At 49.8% G+C, this 13,867-nt stretch overlaps 1 protein-coding gene across 3 annotated transcripts in view; it reads left to right on the top strand.

Annotated features, from left to right (window-relative positions):
• hnf1a (HNF1 homeobox a) overlaps positions 1-13,867 on the top strand; it is a 272,346-nt gene that overhangs the window by 210,587 nt on the left and 47,892 nt on the right. For all 3 annotated transcript variants that reach the window (XM_038791553.1, XM_038791567.1, XM_038791560.1), the window contains exon 8: positions 4,182-4,300. In XM_038791553.1, coding sequence (XP_038647481.1) covers positions 4,182-4,300 — 119 coding nt within the window. The remainder of the gene's footprint in view (positions 1-4,181; positions 4,301-13,867) is intronic.

The following is a 13,867-nucleotide window of genomic DNA, read 5'->3' as shown; positions in this document are numbered from 1 at the left end:
TAAACCTTTTCTGTACTCTCTCCAAATCCTTCATGTCCTTCTGGCAGTGCGGTGACCAGAATTGGACACAGTATTCCAAATGTGGCCGAACCAACATTCTATATAATTGTAACATAATTTTCCAGCTTTTATACTCGGTAGCCCGTCCAATGAAGGCAAGCATGCAAAAATCAATCGTTGCTTCTTGCACAGTATTAGTAACAGATAAGTTCATGCAAAATTGCTTTTACAATGATGCTGACCTACCATTCTAAATAACATCTCTGCCAAAATAGAAGACAGAGGAAATTTACGTGGGCACATATTGAGCGGGATTCTCCCCTACCCGGAGGGGCGGGGTCCCGGCGGGACGGAGTGGTGTGAACCACTCCGGCATCAGGCCGCCCCAAAGGTGTGGAATCCTCCGCACCTTCAGGGGCTAAGCCCGCCCCGGTGTGGTTGGCTCCCCGCAGGCCGGCAGGACAGGGGCTTGGTGCCACGCCAACCGGCGCTGAAAGGCCTCCGCCGGCCGGTGTGAGTCGCCGCCTGCGCGGGAGCGTCAGCGCGTGCAGGCGTCTTCTCCGCACACGCGCAGAGGGATTCGCTTCCGCACCAGGAATGCCGGAGGACCACAGCCTCCGGTGCGGAACAATAGTGTGCCCCCACGGCACAGGCCCACCCGCGGATTGGTGGGCGTCGACCACGGGCCAGGCCACCATGGGGGCACCTCCCGGGGCCAGATCTTCCCGCGACCCCCCACGAATCCCGGAGCCCGCCCGTGCCACCAGGTCCTGCCGGTAAGGGACCTACTGTAATTTACGCCGGCGGGACCAGCAAAGAACGGGCGGGACTTTGGCCCATCGCGGGCCGGAGAATTCGGTCAGCCCCGGGGCCCATTGAGTCGTGCCGGAACCTGCCGTTTTCGAGGCGGGCAGCGCGACTCACGCCAGGGCAATTTTTGGGGGGGCAGGAGAATTAGCAGGACGGCAGGGGCAGGATTCACACCGACCCCCAGCGATTCTCCCACCCGGCGGGGGGTCGGAGAATCCTGCCCATTGTGCGCCCAATTTCAGCCCCTGTGTGTGTTCTGAGACAGTAGCCCATCATAAGCTGAAGGAGATACCATGAGCCACCAGATAGATCATCACCTCAGTTGTTGCACTGGATGTCACTGCGATATAAATGGCTCCCTCAGATCAGTATCCTTCCCCAGAGTTCTCCCGAAGACGGTGCCATTTGATATATTGTAGTAGGGCAGGGAATATTTTTGGCTGCATCCATTTCTTTGCTGTGCTGACACCAATCTTTTCTTCTGTAGTCTCCAATAGTGATGAGAAATTGTGGAAAAGCAATTTTACAATTACCAAGGTGATAACTGTAAGGCCCCCCGGTAGATTCTCAAAGTGGTTTTAATGCTGTGAATTCAGAACCCGGGGACAGATTGACATTCTGAATACACCTCAGAGATTAATAATTCTGCATTGAAATAATAATTTACTGGCAATTCTCCTTTGCTTGTTACAAATATTGAATAGTTGTACATAAAACAATAGCGTCACCTTCAAGATGTACCTTTGATGCTGCTTTTTATTCGGCCTAACGCATTACAGGCTACGGGCCTGATCTAACCAAATGGGAACAGAGTCCCATAGCGAGCGCATTTAGCCGCCTGTTTCCCAGCACCCGCAGCGCCGAGAAACACCCAGCTATCTAATGCCCATCCGGGGAACGCGCGCCTGCGGCCGCACTCAGCCCCATTTTCTACACTGAGGAACTCGGCTCGCCAGAACTCTTCAGTGAAGTGAGAGATCGAGATGCCATTTTTAAATGGTGTCCCGATCTCTCGAGCTTCCGAACCGACCCACGAACCCCACCCCACCCACGCCAACCTACTGTAAGTGGGTCCTCCATCCCCGCCACATCAAAATGCCAGCTGGCACCTTGGCGGCATTTTACAATTACCAAGGTGATAACTGTAAGGATTCTCAAAGTGGTTTTAATGCTGTGCCTTAGCAGTTCTGGGCTGGCACCCAGGTGGCACTGCCAGGGTGCCCAAATGGCACCAGCAGTGCCAGAGTGTCACCCTGCCCAGAGGGCATGCACCTGGGGGCCTTCGGTCCCCTAGGGTGACCACACGAGAGCCCTTGGTCTGGTCCCTGTTTGTGGAGACCAGAAGTGAATGTTGCACGCCCGAGGTCTCCAAGGGGAAAGGGATAGATCCCATCGCCTTTGTTACCTCAGGAATCTGCAATTAGAGTGAGACAGCTGTCTTGCTATAATATGCAGATTTACCAAAAAGTGATCGGGGCTTCACATCACGACATCTCGCGAGATCGCGTTAGATCTGACGTGGCGTACTGAGCTGGATAGATCTCGGGAGCAGGGTGCGCAAAGCTCCGTTTCGATAAAGTTCTGCTGACATCCCTTTCAGACTAGCACATCTGCTAATGTTACAGTCGGGGGGAATTCTCCTTTGAAATTATGCAAATTCCAAGGAGAAGGCTCGGCCACCACCCCAAATTCCCTTCCCTTAACTTCTGCTCCCCCACTCCTGTTCTAACCCTCCCTCTCTGTTCCCTCGCCTCACTCCCTCTACTATGATTGCTTCCTCCCAACCTGCCTTTTCACTCCCCTGTCCTCAGTTTGCCCCAAATCCTGCTGCCTCTCCACACTCGTGTTCCCTCCTGTCCATTTCTGTGTCCTGCCACCCTGCTCCAGCTCTCCATTCCCCTCCCCCCCTCTCTGGGTTTGAAGCTGCAAACTCTTTGATTGCCTGCCCACAGCATGCAGATGGCGGTGGGTAGTGCACGGCCTTGGTCAAGGGTGTATTACCCTCTTCCCCGGACCCGACAAGAGGTGATAAAGATTAAAATTGCCCAAGTGAAGCGAGAGGACTTGATAGAAGCCTCCTCTCCCTCCAAATCAGGCTCAGCAAATATTTTCTTCAGGCCCTGGTCTGAAGAAGGCACCAATTCGAGTCTTCTTACCATCTTTGGGCTGCACTGTTCTTCCGGGTCCATCTCTGTTTCTTCCCCTTACACAGCAGTAACAGAAAATTGGCAGGGGAACCGACGCACTCACTGAGTTTTGAAGATGCACAACTAGAGTTCGCAACATTTATTAGACATTTACCTGAATATTCCATCGCCTGCTCTCCCACCTCCAATGACGCTGACCAATCAAACAGCCTTTCTCCCCCATTTAAAATATTTTTACATCAAATAAACGAAAGTGTTCAAGGATTTTCATTTTAAAAACACATCATTCTCTCAAATGTCTCAGTGATTTCTCTCCTAGATTGCTTATAGCAGTGCCCCAGAGGTAAACCTTAAAAACTCGAGAACGAGAAATAATAAAGAGTAACCCACAAGAAAGTGCTGTGTAGCACGAATGTAGTGGGTGACACAGATAACACAGAATTTACAGTGCAGAAGGAGGCCATTCATCCCATCGAGTCTGCATCGGCCCTTGGAAAGAGCACCCTACCTAAGCCCACACCTCCACCCTATCCCCACACTTCCACCCTATCCCTGTAACCCCAGTTTACATTTTTTGGACACTAAGGGCATTTTAGCATAGCCAATCCACCTAATCTGCACATCTTTGGACTGTGGGAGGAAACCGGAGCACCCGGAGGAAACCCACGCAGACACGGGGAGAACGTGCAGACTCCGCACAGACAGTGACCCAAGCCGGGAATCGAACCTGGGACTCCGACGCTCTGAAGCCATTGTGCTAACCACTATGCTACCGTGCTGCCCTTAATATGCTGACACATATTAATATTGGCAGGAGTTTACAAGAATGAGAGGGGATCTCCTTGAAACGTATAAAAATCTGGCAGGGATGAACAGGCAGGATGCAGGGATGTTGGTTCCTCTGACTGGGGAGGTCTGGAACAAGGAGTCAGAGTCTCAAGATCAGGGTAGGCCATTTAGGACTCAGATAAGGTGCGATTTCTTCATTCAGAGGATGGTGAATCTGTAGAATTCTCTGCCTCAGAAGGCTGAATATATTGAAGAAGGAAATAGATGGATTTCTAAAGGTGTCAAGCGGTATGGTGGAGCGCGTGGGAATGTGGCATTGAGATAGAGGAATAGCCATGATCATATTGAATGGGAGAGCAGACTCAGAGGGACAAATGGCCTACTCCGACTCCCATTTTACTATGTCTCTATGATTCTTTTTGTTCTTAAATGCAGCTGTATACAGCCACAAGCCAGAATTGCCGCAGTACCACACCAGCCTCTTCCCACAGACTATGGTCTTCACGGATGCCAGCAACTTTAGCGGTCTGACGAGTCTTCCTATGGCAAAGCAGGTAATTAATGATGTGAAACATCTTTCTATCAGCTTGGATCACTTCTCTGGTGGGGGAGAGCAGGGGAAGGAAATGACCTTCCGAGCGGTGGCACAGTTCCGGCATGCAAAATTAACAAAAGGAGGTGTCCCGAAAATATGAACGACAAAAGCAAAATACTGCAGATACTGGAAATCTGAGATAAAACCAGAAAATATCCAGTAGGTCAGGCAACATCTGTGGAGAGGGAAACACAGTTAACTTCTTGGGCGGCCAAAAATATTCTCAGTTTTTATTCCAGAAAATAATTGTTTATCTATTGAAACTTTATAACATTGCAGGAAAGTTGCTTGCCAGTTACCTCAGAATGAATATCGTCTGGGAGGCATCATCAAATGAAAGATCAGCAATGAGGGAGAGACGCACTGTGGCCATTTATAAATTATAACTGGAAAATTACGGGGCCTGAGATGGTCATTGCGTGCTCTTTACCCTTCCAAGAATCTTGTTTTGTATGCTTCCCGACTCTGCTAAACAGATTACCCAAGCCATTAACTACAGACATCCCTGGTGAATGAAAAATTGGATTGAAAGGTGTCTGCCTCATCCAGTACAAACTAGACGATGCCGATAAACTGTGTGGAATTGCAGGCAGATTTCCCACGGGAAAGTCCAGCTGTCTGCGTTCAACAATAACAAAATTTGAAAAAAACAGGGAACAAAGCCGAGATTCAGTGGGTGATGAATGAGTCCAAGCTAGAAATCTCCATCAGAGCAGGCTTCAGTTAGCATCCAATCAATACACTCAGCACTTAATGGTTGCTTTAACCTGGTGGCGTGTGGGGAAACAGCTTTAACCTGGTGGCGTGTGGGGAAACAGCTTTAACCTGGTGGCGTGTGGGGATACAGCTTTAGCCTGGTGGCGTGTGGGGATACAGCTTTAACCTGGTGGCGTGTGGGGATACAGCTTTAACCTGGTGGCGTGTGGGGATACAGCTTTAACCTGGTGGCGTGTGGGGATACAGCTTTAACCTGGTGGCGTGTGGGGAAACAGCTTTAACCTGGTGGCGTGTGGGGATACAGCTTTAACCTGGTGGCGTGTGGGGATACAGCTTTAACCTGGTGGCGTGTGGGGAAACAGCTTTAACCTGGTGGCGTGTGGGGATACAGCTTTAACCTGGTGGCGTGTGGGGATACAGCTTTAACCTGGTGGCGTGTGGGGAAACAGCTTTAACCTGGTGGCGTGTGGGGAAACAGCTTTAACCTGGTGGCGTGTGGGGAAACAGCTTTAACCTGGTGGCGTGTGGGGAAACAGCTTTAACGTGGTGGCGTGTGGGGAAACAGCTTTAACCTGGTGGCGTGTGGGGAAACAGCTTTAACCTGGTGGCATGTGTGGTGATACTCGCCTGAGTGTGTACAGAAGGGGCTGATGGGAAATGGAAGTACCACCGGGGGGCAGCACGGGGACATATAAGAGTGACGCCGAAGGCCCGCCCTCGCTCACTTTGGCTGGAGAGACAGGGGAACAGGACAGGACTGAAGTTGAGCTCAGGGCTGCAAGCGGTTAGGCCTAGTTGCAGAGCATAGAAAAGCAGTATCTTTACAAGTGCCATTCTGTAAGTAAAAACTAACGAAGTAATTTATTGTGGAGCACAATAAACCATCCTTCAACTGCTGAACGACTTCTAGCATTCTTTTAAGAAACATAACATGGTACAGGAGTGGCTTCTTTGAACAGAAAGAACCAACGCAACCAGCAAAAGCAACAGGCCGGCCGCCCGACTGTGGAAGACTTCGCAGCCTCTCGACTCCAGACGACCTTCTGAAGCAATGGATCACACGCTACATCCAGGGATGATGAGAACTACAGGTAATTTAAATAGCAACTGGAAAATGTTTAAACAGCAGTTTCAGCTATTCATGTCAGCTCTGGACTTAAATGCAGCCACCGGTGACAGAAAAATTGGACTTTTACTCTCAACGGCAGGCCAGCAGGCGATAGACATCTATAACTCTTTTACGTATGCTGATACTGAAGATAAAACCAAGTATTGAGTGATAGTGGCAAAATTTGATGACCACTGTAAATCACAATCCAATGAAATCGTTGAAAGATTCAACCTGCGTAACAGATTCCAAAAAAACGGGGCGACTATCTCCCACTTTGTAACAGATCTGCGCTTGCTAGCACAAGGTTTCAACTACGCTGCTTTAACAGACTCAATCATCAGAGATCAATTAATCTATGGTCTTGCCGACGGAAATCTAAAAGAATCATTAATGCTGCAAAATGACTTAACACTGAAAACCACCATAGATAAATGCTTACTACAGGAGCAGAAAAAGCAGCAGTTACTGGAGCTGTTTGACACACAGACCTTGGAAAAAACTCACCACGAGGCAGATGTGAAAATGGTGACCTCTCCTCACGGGCCCTCTCTTCCGGTCGCCGGCCCGTCTGCGCATGCGCGCCATCCCGAAAGACGCGACCCCGGAAGTACTCGGTACGCGCATGCGCACTTCTCGCAATATCGGCCCCGGACTGAAAGTCGCACTGCGCATGCGCGAACGCAACATACGCATGACGTCATGACGTGTCATCACTGTGGCTCCGCCCATTTAAAAGGGCAATGTCCTGCACAAGGAAAAAGGTGCAGAAAATGCTCCAAAATGAACCATTTTGCCTCCTAATGTCAGTCCACATCCAAATATTACTCCACAATGCAAAGGCATGGAGACTTTAAAGTATGCACAGTTGATGTAATGGACACTCCGCCACCCGGAGACAATTTCTCCGACCACGAAGAATTCCACTCCTGGGAGAACACGTACGGCATTGGAATCATAAACGCCACAGCGGAACCACAGGAGCTGACAACAAAGCCTCGACACGTGCATGCCATCGACTCCACAAGCGAATGGAGTGCTACGGTGCAAGTCAATGACTTCCCCATCACGTTCAAGCTGGACACGGGAGCGTCCGCAAACTTGATGACGAGCAAAGATCTCGCATCTGTCCCAGGGACGCACGAGATGTTACCTGCAGCATGCAAGCTCACTGACTACAACGGAAACCAGATCACCTCAAAGGGATCCTGCCACCTACAAGTTGCCAACAAGACAGTCACAACAGGACTACGATTTGAAATTGTAGATGACAAAAGATCCTCACTGCTAGGTGCTCAAGCCTGCAAGGATTTGCAGCTAATTCAAAGGATCTTCATGCACGCGGCTGACTCATCACGCATTGCCGATGACATACAGCTGCTACTCAGCGAGTACCCCGACGTCTTCTCTGGCATGGGTACACTACCCTACAAATACAAAATCCTGCTCAAAAAGGATGCCATACCGGTCGTTCATGCCCCACAGAGGGTGCCGGCTCCATTGCGGGGCAAGCTAAAAGCTGAACTTCAACGTCTCCAATCTCAAGGCATTATCTCACGAGTCACACAGCCGACTGACTGGGTCAGCTCGCTGGTGTGTGTTAAGAAGCCGTCCAGTGAACAAAAACATTCACAGGGAACACTACCCTATCCCCAGGCGAGAGGAGATAACGAGCGAAATGGCACAAGCTCGCATCTTCACCGAGCTTGATGCCTCACAGGGCTTCTGGCAAATGCAGCTCGATGAGTCCAGCCGCCTGCTGTGCACCTTCAACACGCCGTTTGGAAAGTACTGTTATAATCCGATGCCCTTTGGCATTATATCTGCATCCAAAATATTTCACAGAATAATGGAGCAGATGATAGAAGGCATTGAAGGCGTCCGTGTCTATGTGGATGACATCATAATATGGTCAACGACAGAGGAAGACCACATTGCGAGGTTGAAGCAAGTCTTCCAAAGGATCCACCACTTTGGACTGAAGCTCAACCGGGCCAAGTGCACCTTTGCACGGTCCTCTCTGACCTTCCTGGGTGACACAATATCAGAGCACGGAGTGAAGCTGGACGCTGAGAAGATCGCCGCAATTCAGAGCATGCAGAGACCACATGACAAGAAAGCGGTGCTAAGATTCCTGGGATTCATCAACTTCCTTGGCAAATTCATACCGAACCTAGCAGCACAGACGACGGCGTTAAGGAAAGCGATAAGGAAGGACACGGAGTTTGCCTGGACCCAACATCACCAAGATGAATGGGATAATCTGAGACACCCATTGATGGCAGCTCCAACGCTGGCATTTTTTGACCCGGCAAAACTTACAAAGATCTCCACCGAAGCCAGTCAACATGGAATTGGTGCTGTGCTACTGCAACAGAATGACCAGTCGGACTGGGTCCCAGTGGCTTACGCTTCACGAGCGATGACCGCCACAGAGTGCAGGCACGCACAGATAGAGAAGGAGTGCCTAGGGCTGATCACAGGCGTGACCAAATTCCACCACAATGTGTACGGTCTCCCCATGTTTCTCGTGGAAACTGATCATAGGCCGCTGGTAAACATCATCGACAAAGACCTAAATGATATGGCACCGCGCCTACAACGCATGATGATGAAGTTGCGGAGGTACGACTTCACGCTGGTCTACACCCCTGGCAAGGACCTTGTAATAGCTGACACATTATCACGAGCCATGGCTTCCATCAATGATGTGGAAGCTCATGCACAGTGGTGCAAGGAGACACTCCCGGCAACGGATGAGAGGCTGCAGCAAATTCGTCAGGCAACACAGGAGGACGCCACCCTCCTTCAAGTCATACACAACCTTCAGCATGGCTGGTCAAATTGGCGGTGCCCACAGTTCCAAAACGTCAGGACTGAACTGTCCATGGTGCATGGCATCATACTGCGGAATGACAGAATCGTCATCCCCCTTGCGCTCCGGGCGGACATGCTCCGCAGGATTCACGAGGGGCACCTTGGTGCCGAAAAGTGCAAAAGGAGAGCACGACAATCCGTTTACTGGCCAGGGATAAACGAGGACATAACGAACATGGTGCTCACCTGTGACACGTGTTAAAGACATCGACCGGCACAATGCAAGGAGCCACTGCAGCAGCATGAGATGGCCACGTCACCGTGGGACAAAGTTGGCATTGACTTGTACCACGCCATGGGCCGCAACTATGTTCTGCTCATCGACTACTACTCCAACTTTCCGGAAGTACTGAAACTCCTGGATCTCACAGCGGCATCAGTCATCAAGGCCTGCAAAGAAACCTTCTCCAGGCATGGCATCCCACGGACGGTCATGTCCGACAATGGTCCTTGCTTTGCCAGCTGGGAGTGGATGGACTTCGCCAAGCACTACAACTTCAAGCATGTGACGTCGAGTCCACACTTTCCGCAATCGAATGGCAGGGTGGAGAAAGGTGTCCACATTATCAAACAACTAATCAGCAAGGCTGCGGACTCAAAGTCCGACATACACTTGGCCCTCTTGTCATACCGTTCATCACGTTTGAGCTCTGGACTATCACCGGCTCAAATGCTCTTCAACAGAGATGTGCGGACAACATTACCGGCACTACAATTCACCAATCCCGATCACTCGCCTGTCCTGGATAAGATGCGTCACCAACGTCAAGTGCAAAAGCAGCACTATGACCAGCAGGCAAAAGTACTGCATCCGTTGGCAATCAACGATACGGTGAGGTTGCGACACCCGGCTGGGGGCTGGTCAAAATGGTGACAGTTCTCCGCCAAATATCGCCACGATCCTACGTTGTGCAGTCTGACGATGGAACACTGTTTCGACGAAATCGCCGAGACCTTCTAAAAGTTACACCTCGTCGACAGGTATTTCCAACACTAGATCTGCAGGACGCTGTCATGCAACATCCTGGAACTCCAGCAGCAGGTGTCCAAATGGACGTAAAAGACTCTGGATCTCCATGCCCACTCAGGAGGTCTACCCGGATCAGACATGCACCCAACCGTCTGAACTTATGAACATGGACTGACAATATCATTGCTCTGCCTTGTCTTTGTATATAAACCTAACTGTGTTTGAATTTGTGTTTAGTTACAGCTCTGCAACTAAAAAAAAAAGTGAAAAAGGGGGATGTAGTGATCCTCACCTGAGTGTGTACAGAAGGGGCTGATGGGAAGTGGAAGTACCACCAGGGGGCAGCACGGGGACATGTAAGAGTGACGCCGAAGGCCCGCCCTTGCTCACTTTGGCTGGAGAGACAGGGGAGCAGGACAGGATGGAAGTTGAGCTCAGGGCTGCAAGTGGTTAGGCCTAGTTGCAGAGCATTGAAAAGCAGTATCTTTACAAGTGCCATTCTGTAAGTAAAAGCTAACGAAGTAATTTATTGTGGAGCACAATAAACCATCCTTCAACTGCTGAACGACTTCTAGCATTCTTTTAAGAAACATAACAGCATGTGGGGAAACAGCTTTAACGTGGTGGCGTGTGGGGAAACAGCTTTAACCTGGTGGCGTGTGGGGATACAGCTTTAACCTGGTGGCGTGTGGGGAAACAGCTTTAACCTGGTGGCGTGTGGGGAAACAGCTTTAACCTGGTGGCGTGTGGGGATACAGCTTTAACCTGGTGGCGTGTGGGGAAACAGCTTTAACCTGGTGGCGTGTGGGGAAACAGCTTTAACCTGGTGGCGTGTGGGGAAACAGCTTTAACCTAGTGGCGTGTGGGGAAACAGCTTTAACCTGGTGGCGTGTGGGGATACAGCTTTAACCTGGTGGCGTGTGGGGATACAGCTTTAACCTGGTGGCGTGTGGGGAAACAGCTTTAACCTGGTGGCGTGTGGGGATACAGCTTTAACCTGGTGGCGTGTGGGGAAACAGCTTTAACCTGGTGGCGTGTGGGGATACAGCTTTAACCTGGTGGCGTGTGGGGATACAGCTTTAACCTGGTGGCGTGTGGGGAAACAGCTTTAACCTGGTGGCGTGTGGGGATACAGCTTTAACCTGGTGGCGTGTGGGGAAACAGCTTTAACCTGGTGGCATGTGGGGAAACAATGTACCAACTACTTCGATCCTAAGCAGGGAAATAGTCCAACCTGCAAATTTCTCCAACCAGTAGTCGAACTACTCATTTCATTGAGCGTACATGCATGGGAAAATTGCCAGTTTTGCCTTTGTGCTGTTACATTCTTCTTCATTAAAAGGTTAGGATCACTAACCACTCTCAAAAATAGCCCTACATCATGTGGCCTTCTGCCTCAACCCGATCACACCAACCTTTCATCCCCATTCCCAGTATTTTACAACCAACAAAGGCTAAAAGAACGTGAATATTATTGTTAATGCCCCAGTAGTTTATCTCCCTGGTTGCCCTCAGCAATGTCCAAGGGGGTGATTTTTTAATCCTTGAACATCCCAGGATAACCCTGGAGGAATGGTGATTCTAAATGGGCACAGAGTAATGGTTTTTTGTGTCCTGGAATTCCCTCATGAAACCTCTCTGCCTCGCCATGCCTATTCCTTCCTTTCAGACTGACCTTCCCCACAACCCCGCTTTAAGGACCAGGCCATTGCTCATCTTTATAAATGACGCCTTCTTTGTTTCTGTGCCAATATCTTTGCCCAATTACTCTCCAGCGAAACACATTTGGATATTTTACTCTGTTAAAGGTTATATATAAATGCAAGTTGTTATTGCTGAAAATTCAACATTGCCTGCTTTGTACCTACTGTGGATTAAAAAGAAATCCAAGGTCCATCTGGTTCACTTTGCACCATCCTGATAGCCTCTTGGATACAACAGTAGTGGAGTCATTGAGTAATGGGAGAAATCAATCTCTGTCAATGAGCCTACAACAGACAGGAACAATGCAAAGACAACTTGAGTGGTTCAAAGTTTGAGAACCATAGATCCACAATCATCCTTTTCCACCCAAGCATGTTATATCATGTTGTCATGTGTCAAGTCTCAAAGTACTCATGTGCTCTATCCCAAAATGCTATTTTTCTGAAAGAAATTTAATTTGCATTTGAATGAATGAATATTAGGTGCTTCCACCATCTCCCTCGGGAGTCTATTCTATAGACTGACCACTGATGGGAAGCACGGTAGCACACTGGTTAGCACTATGACTTCACAGCGCTAGGGTCCCAAGTTCAATTCCCAGCTTGGGTCAATGTCTTTGCGGAGTCTGCACATTCTCCCCGTATTCAGAGCTGGTGGTGTTGGTTCGAACGCTCGCCTTGGGAGCGTTGTACAGGAGTCTCACCCAGGCGGCGAACCCTGCTCCAAGCCGGAACCGTTCCAGTACCTCGATGAGGTATTTCCATTCGACTCTGTCGAAGGCCTTTTCTGCGTCCAGGGAGATGATCACCTCTGGTGTTCTCTCCCTGGGGGGGACGGGAGGGTCATTGTTACATTCAACAGCTGCCAAATGTTTGCAGTGAGCGGCCAACCCTTGACAAAGCCCGTTTGGTGCTCCGCGACAGCTTCTGGTACACAGCTCTCCAGCCTTTTAGCCAAGACCTTTACAAGTATTTTCGCGTCCACATTTAGCAGCGAGATGGGTCTGTATGATCCACATTCCATTGGGTCTTTGTCTTTTTTGGATGTCAATGAAATTGTGTTCTGCACTAGTGTAGTAGGCAAAATGCCCCTTGCCAGCGAGTCTGCAAACATATCCCTTAGATGTGGGGCCAGGGCCGCTATGTATTGTTTATAGACCCATCGGGTCCCGGTGCCTTCCCCGCCTGCATGGAGCTGATGCTCTCCATGCTTTCTCCCAGAGTTATTGGTGTTTCCAGCTCCCCCCTGTCTGTCCTCCCCCTCAGCTGGATTTTTCAGTTCTTTTTGTTCTGCTACCAGGCTACCTCTGCCATCCTTTACCTGCATTATTTTTCTTGTGGCTGCCTACTTTCTCAGCTGGTGAGCCAGAAGGCAACCAGCCTTATCCCCGTGTTCATAGAAGGTCTCCCGTGTCTGGTGAATAGCAGGTTAAAGTCCATTTGCAGCTTTTTCCTCTCCGCCAGCAGCTCTACGGTCGGGGCCTCGGAATACTTTCTGTCGCCCTCCAGAATGGAGTTGTTCAGCTGTTGCCTGGCCGCCCTCCCTTCCCTGTCTCTACTTGCCTTGTAGGCTATAATTTTCCCTCTGATTACAGCCTTCAGTGCCTCCCAGAACATGGCAGATGAGACCTCCCCATTCCGATTGTTACTTACGTAGTCGCCTATATCCTGCGATGTTTCCTGGCAGAAGGCCTTGACGGCCAGGAGGTCCGTGTCCAGCCTCCATGTGGGGCGCTGGGCACGGCTTGTCTCTAACCTCACATCCACATAGTGTGAAGCATAACCAAAAGAGAAAATGCTGGAAAATCTCAGCAGGTCTGGCAGCATCTGCAGGGAGAGAAAAGAGCCAACGTTTCGAGTCCAGATGACCTTTTGTCAAAGTTTGACAAAGAGTCATCTGAATTCGAAACATTAGCTCTGCAGATGCTGCCAGACCTGCTGAGATTTTCCAGCATTTTCTCTTTTGGTTTCAGATTCCAGATTCCGCAGTAATTTGCTTTTATCTTGGGTGGAGCGTAGTCAGAGATGACGATTGCGGAGTATACTGCCTCTATAATTACTGGAAGTATCGATTTCCCCACTGCAAAGAAGTCAATGAAATGAAATTAAAATCGCTTATTGTCACAAGTAGGCTTCAAATGAAGTTACTGT

The sequence above is a fragment of the Scyliorhinus canicula genome, chromosome 1, assembly GCF_902713615.1.
Source record: "Scyliorhinus canicula chromosome 1, sScyCan1.1, whole genome shotgun sequence".
Classification (NCBI taxonomy): Eukaryota; Metazoa; Chordata; class Chondrichthyes; order Carcharhiniformes; family Scyliorhinidae; genus Scyliorhinus; species Scyliorhinus canicula.
The sequence above is the reverse complement of the archived record's forward strand: the minus strand, read 5'-3'. Positions and strand labels throughout refer to the sequence as shown.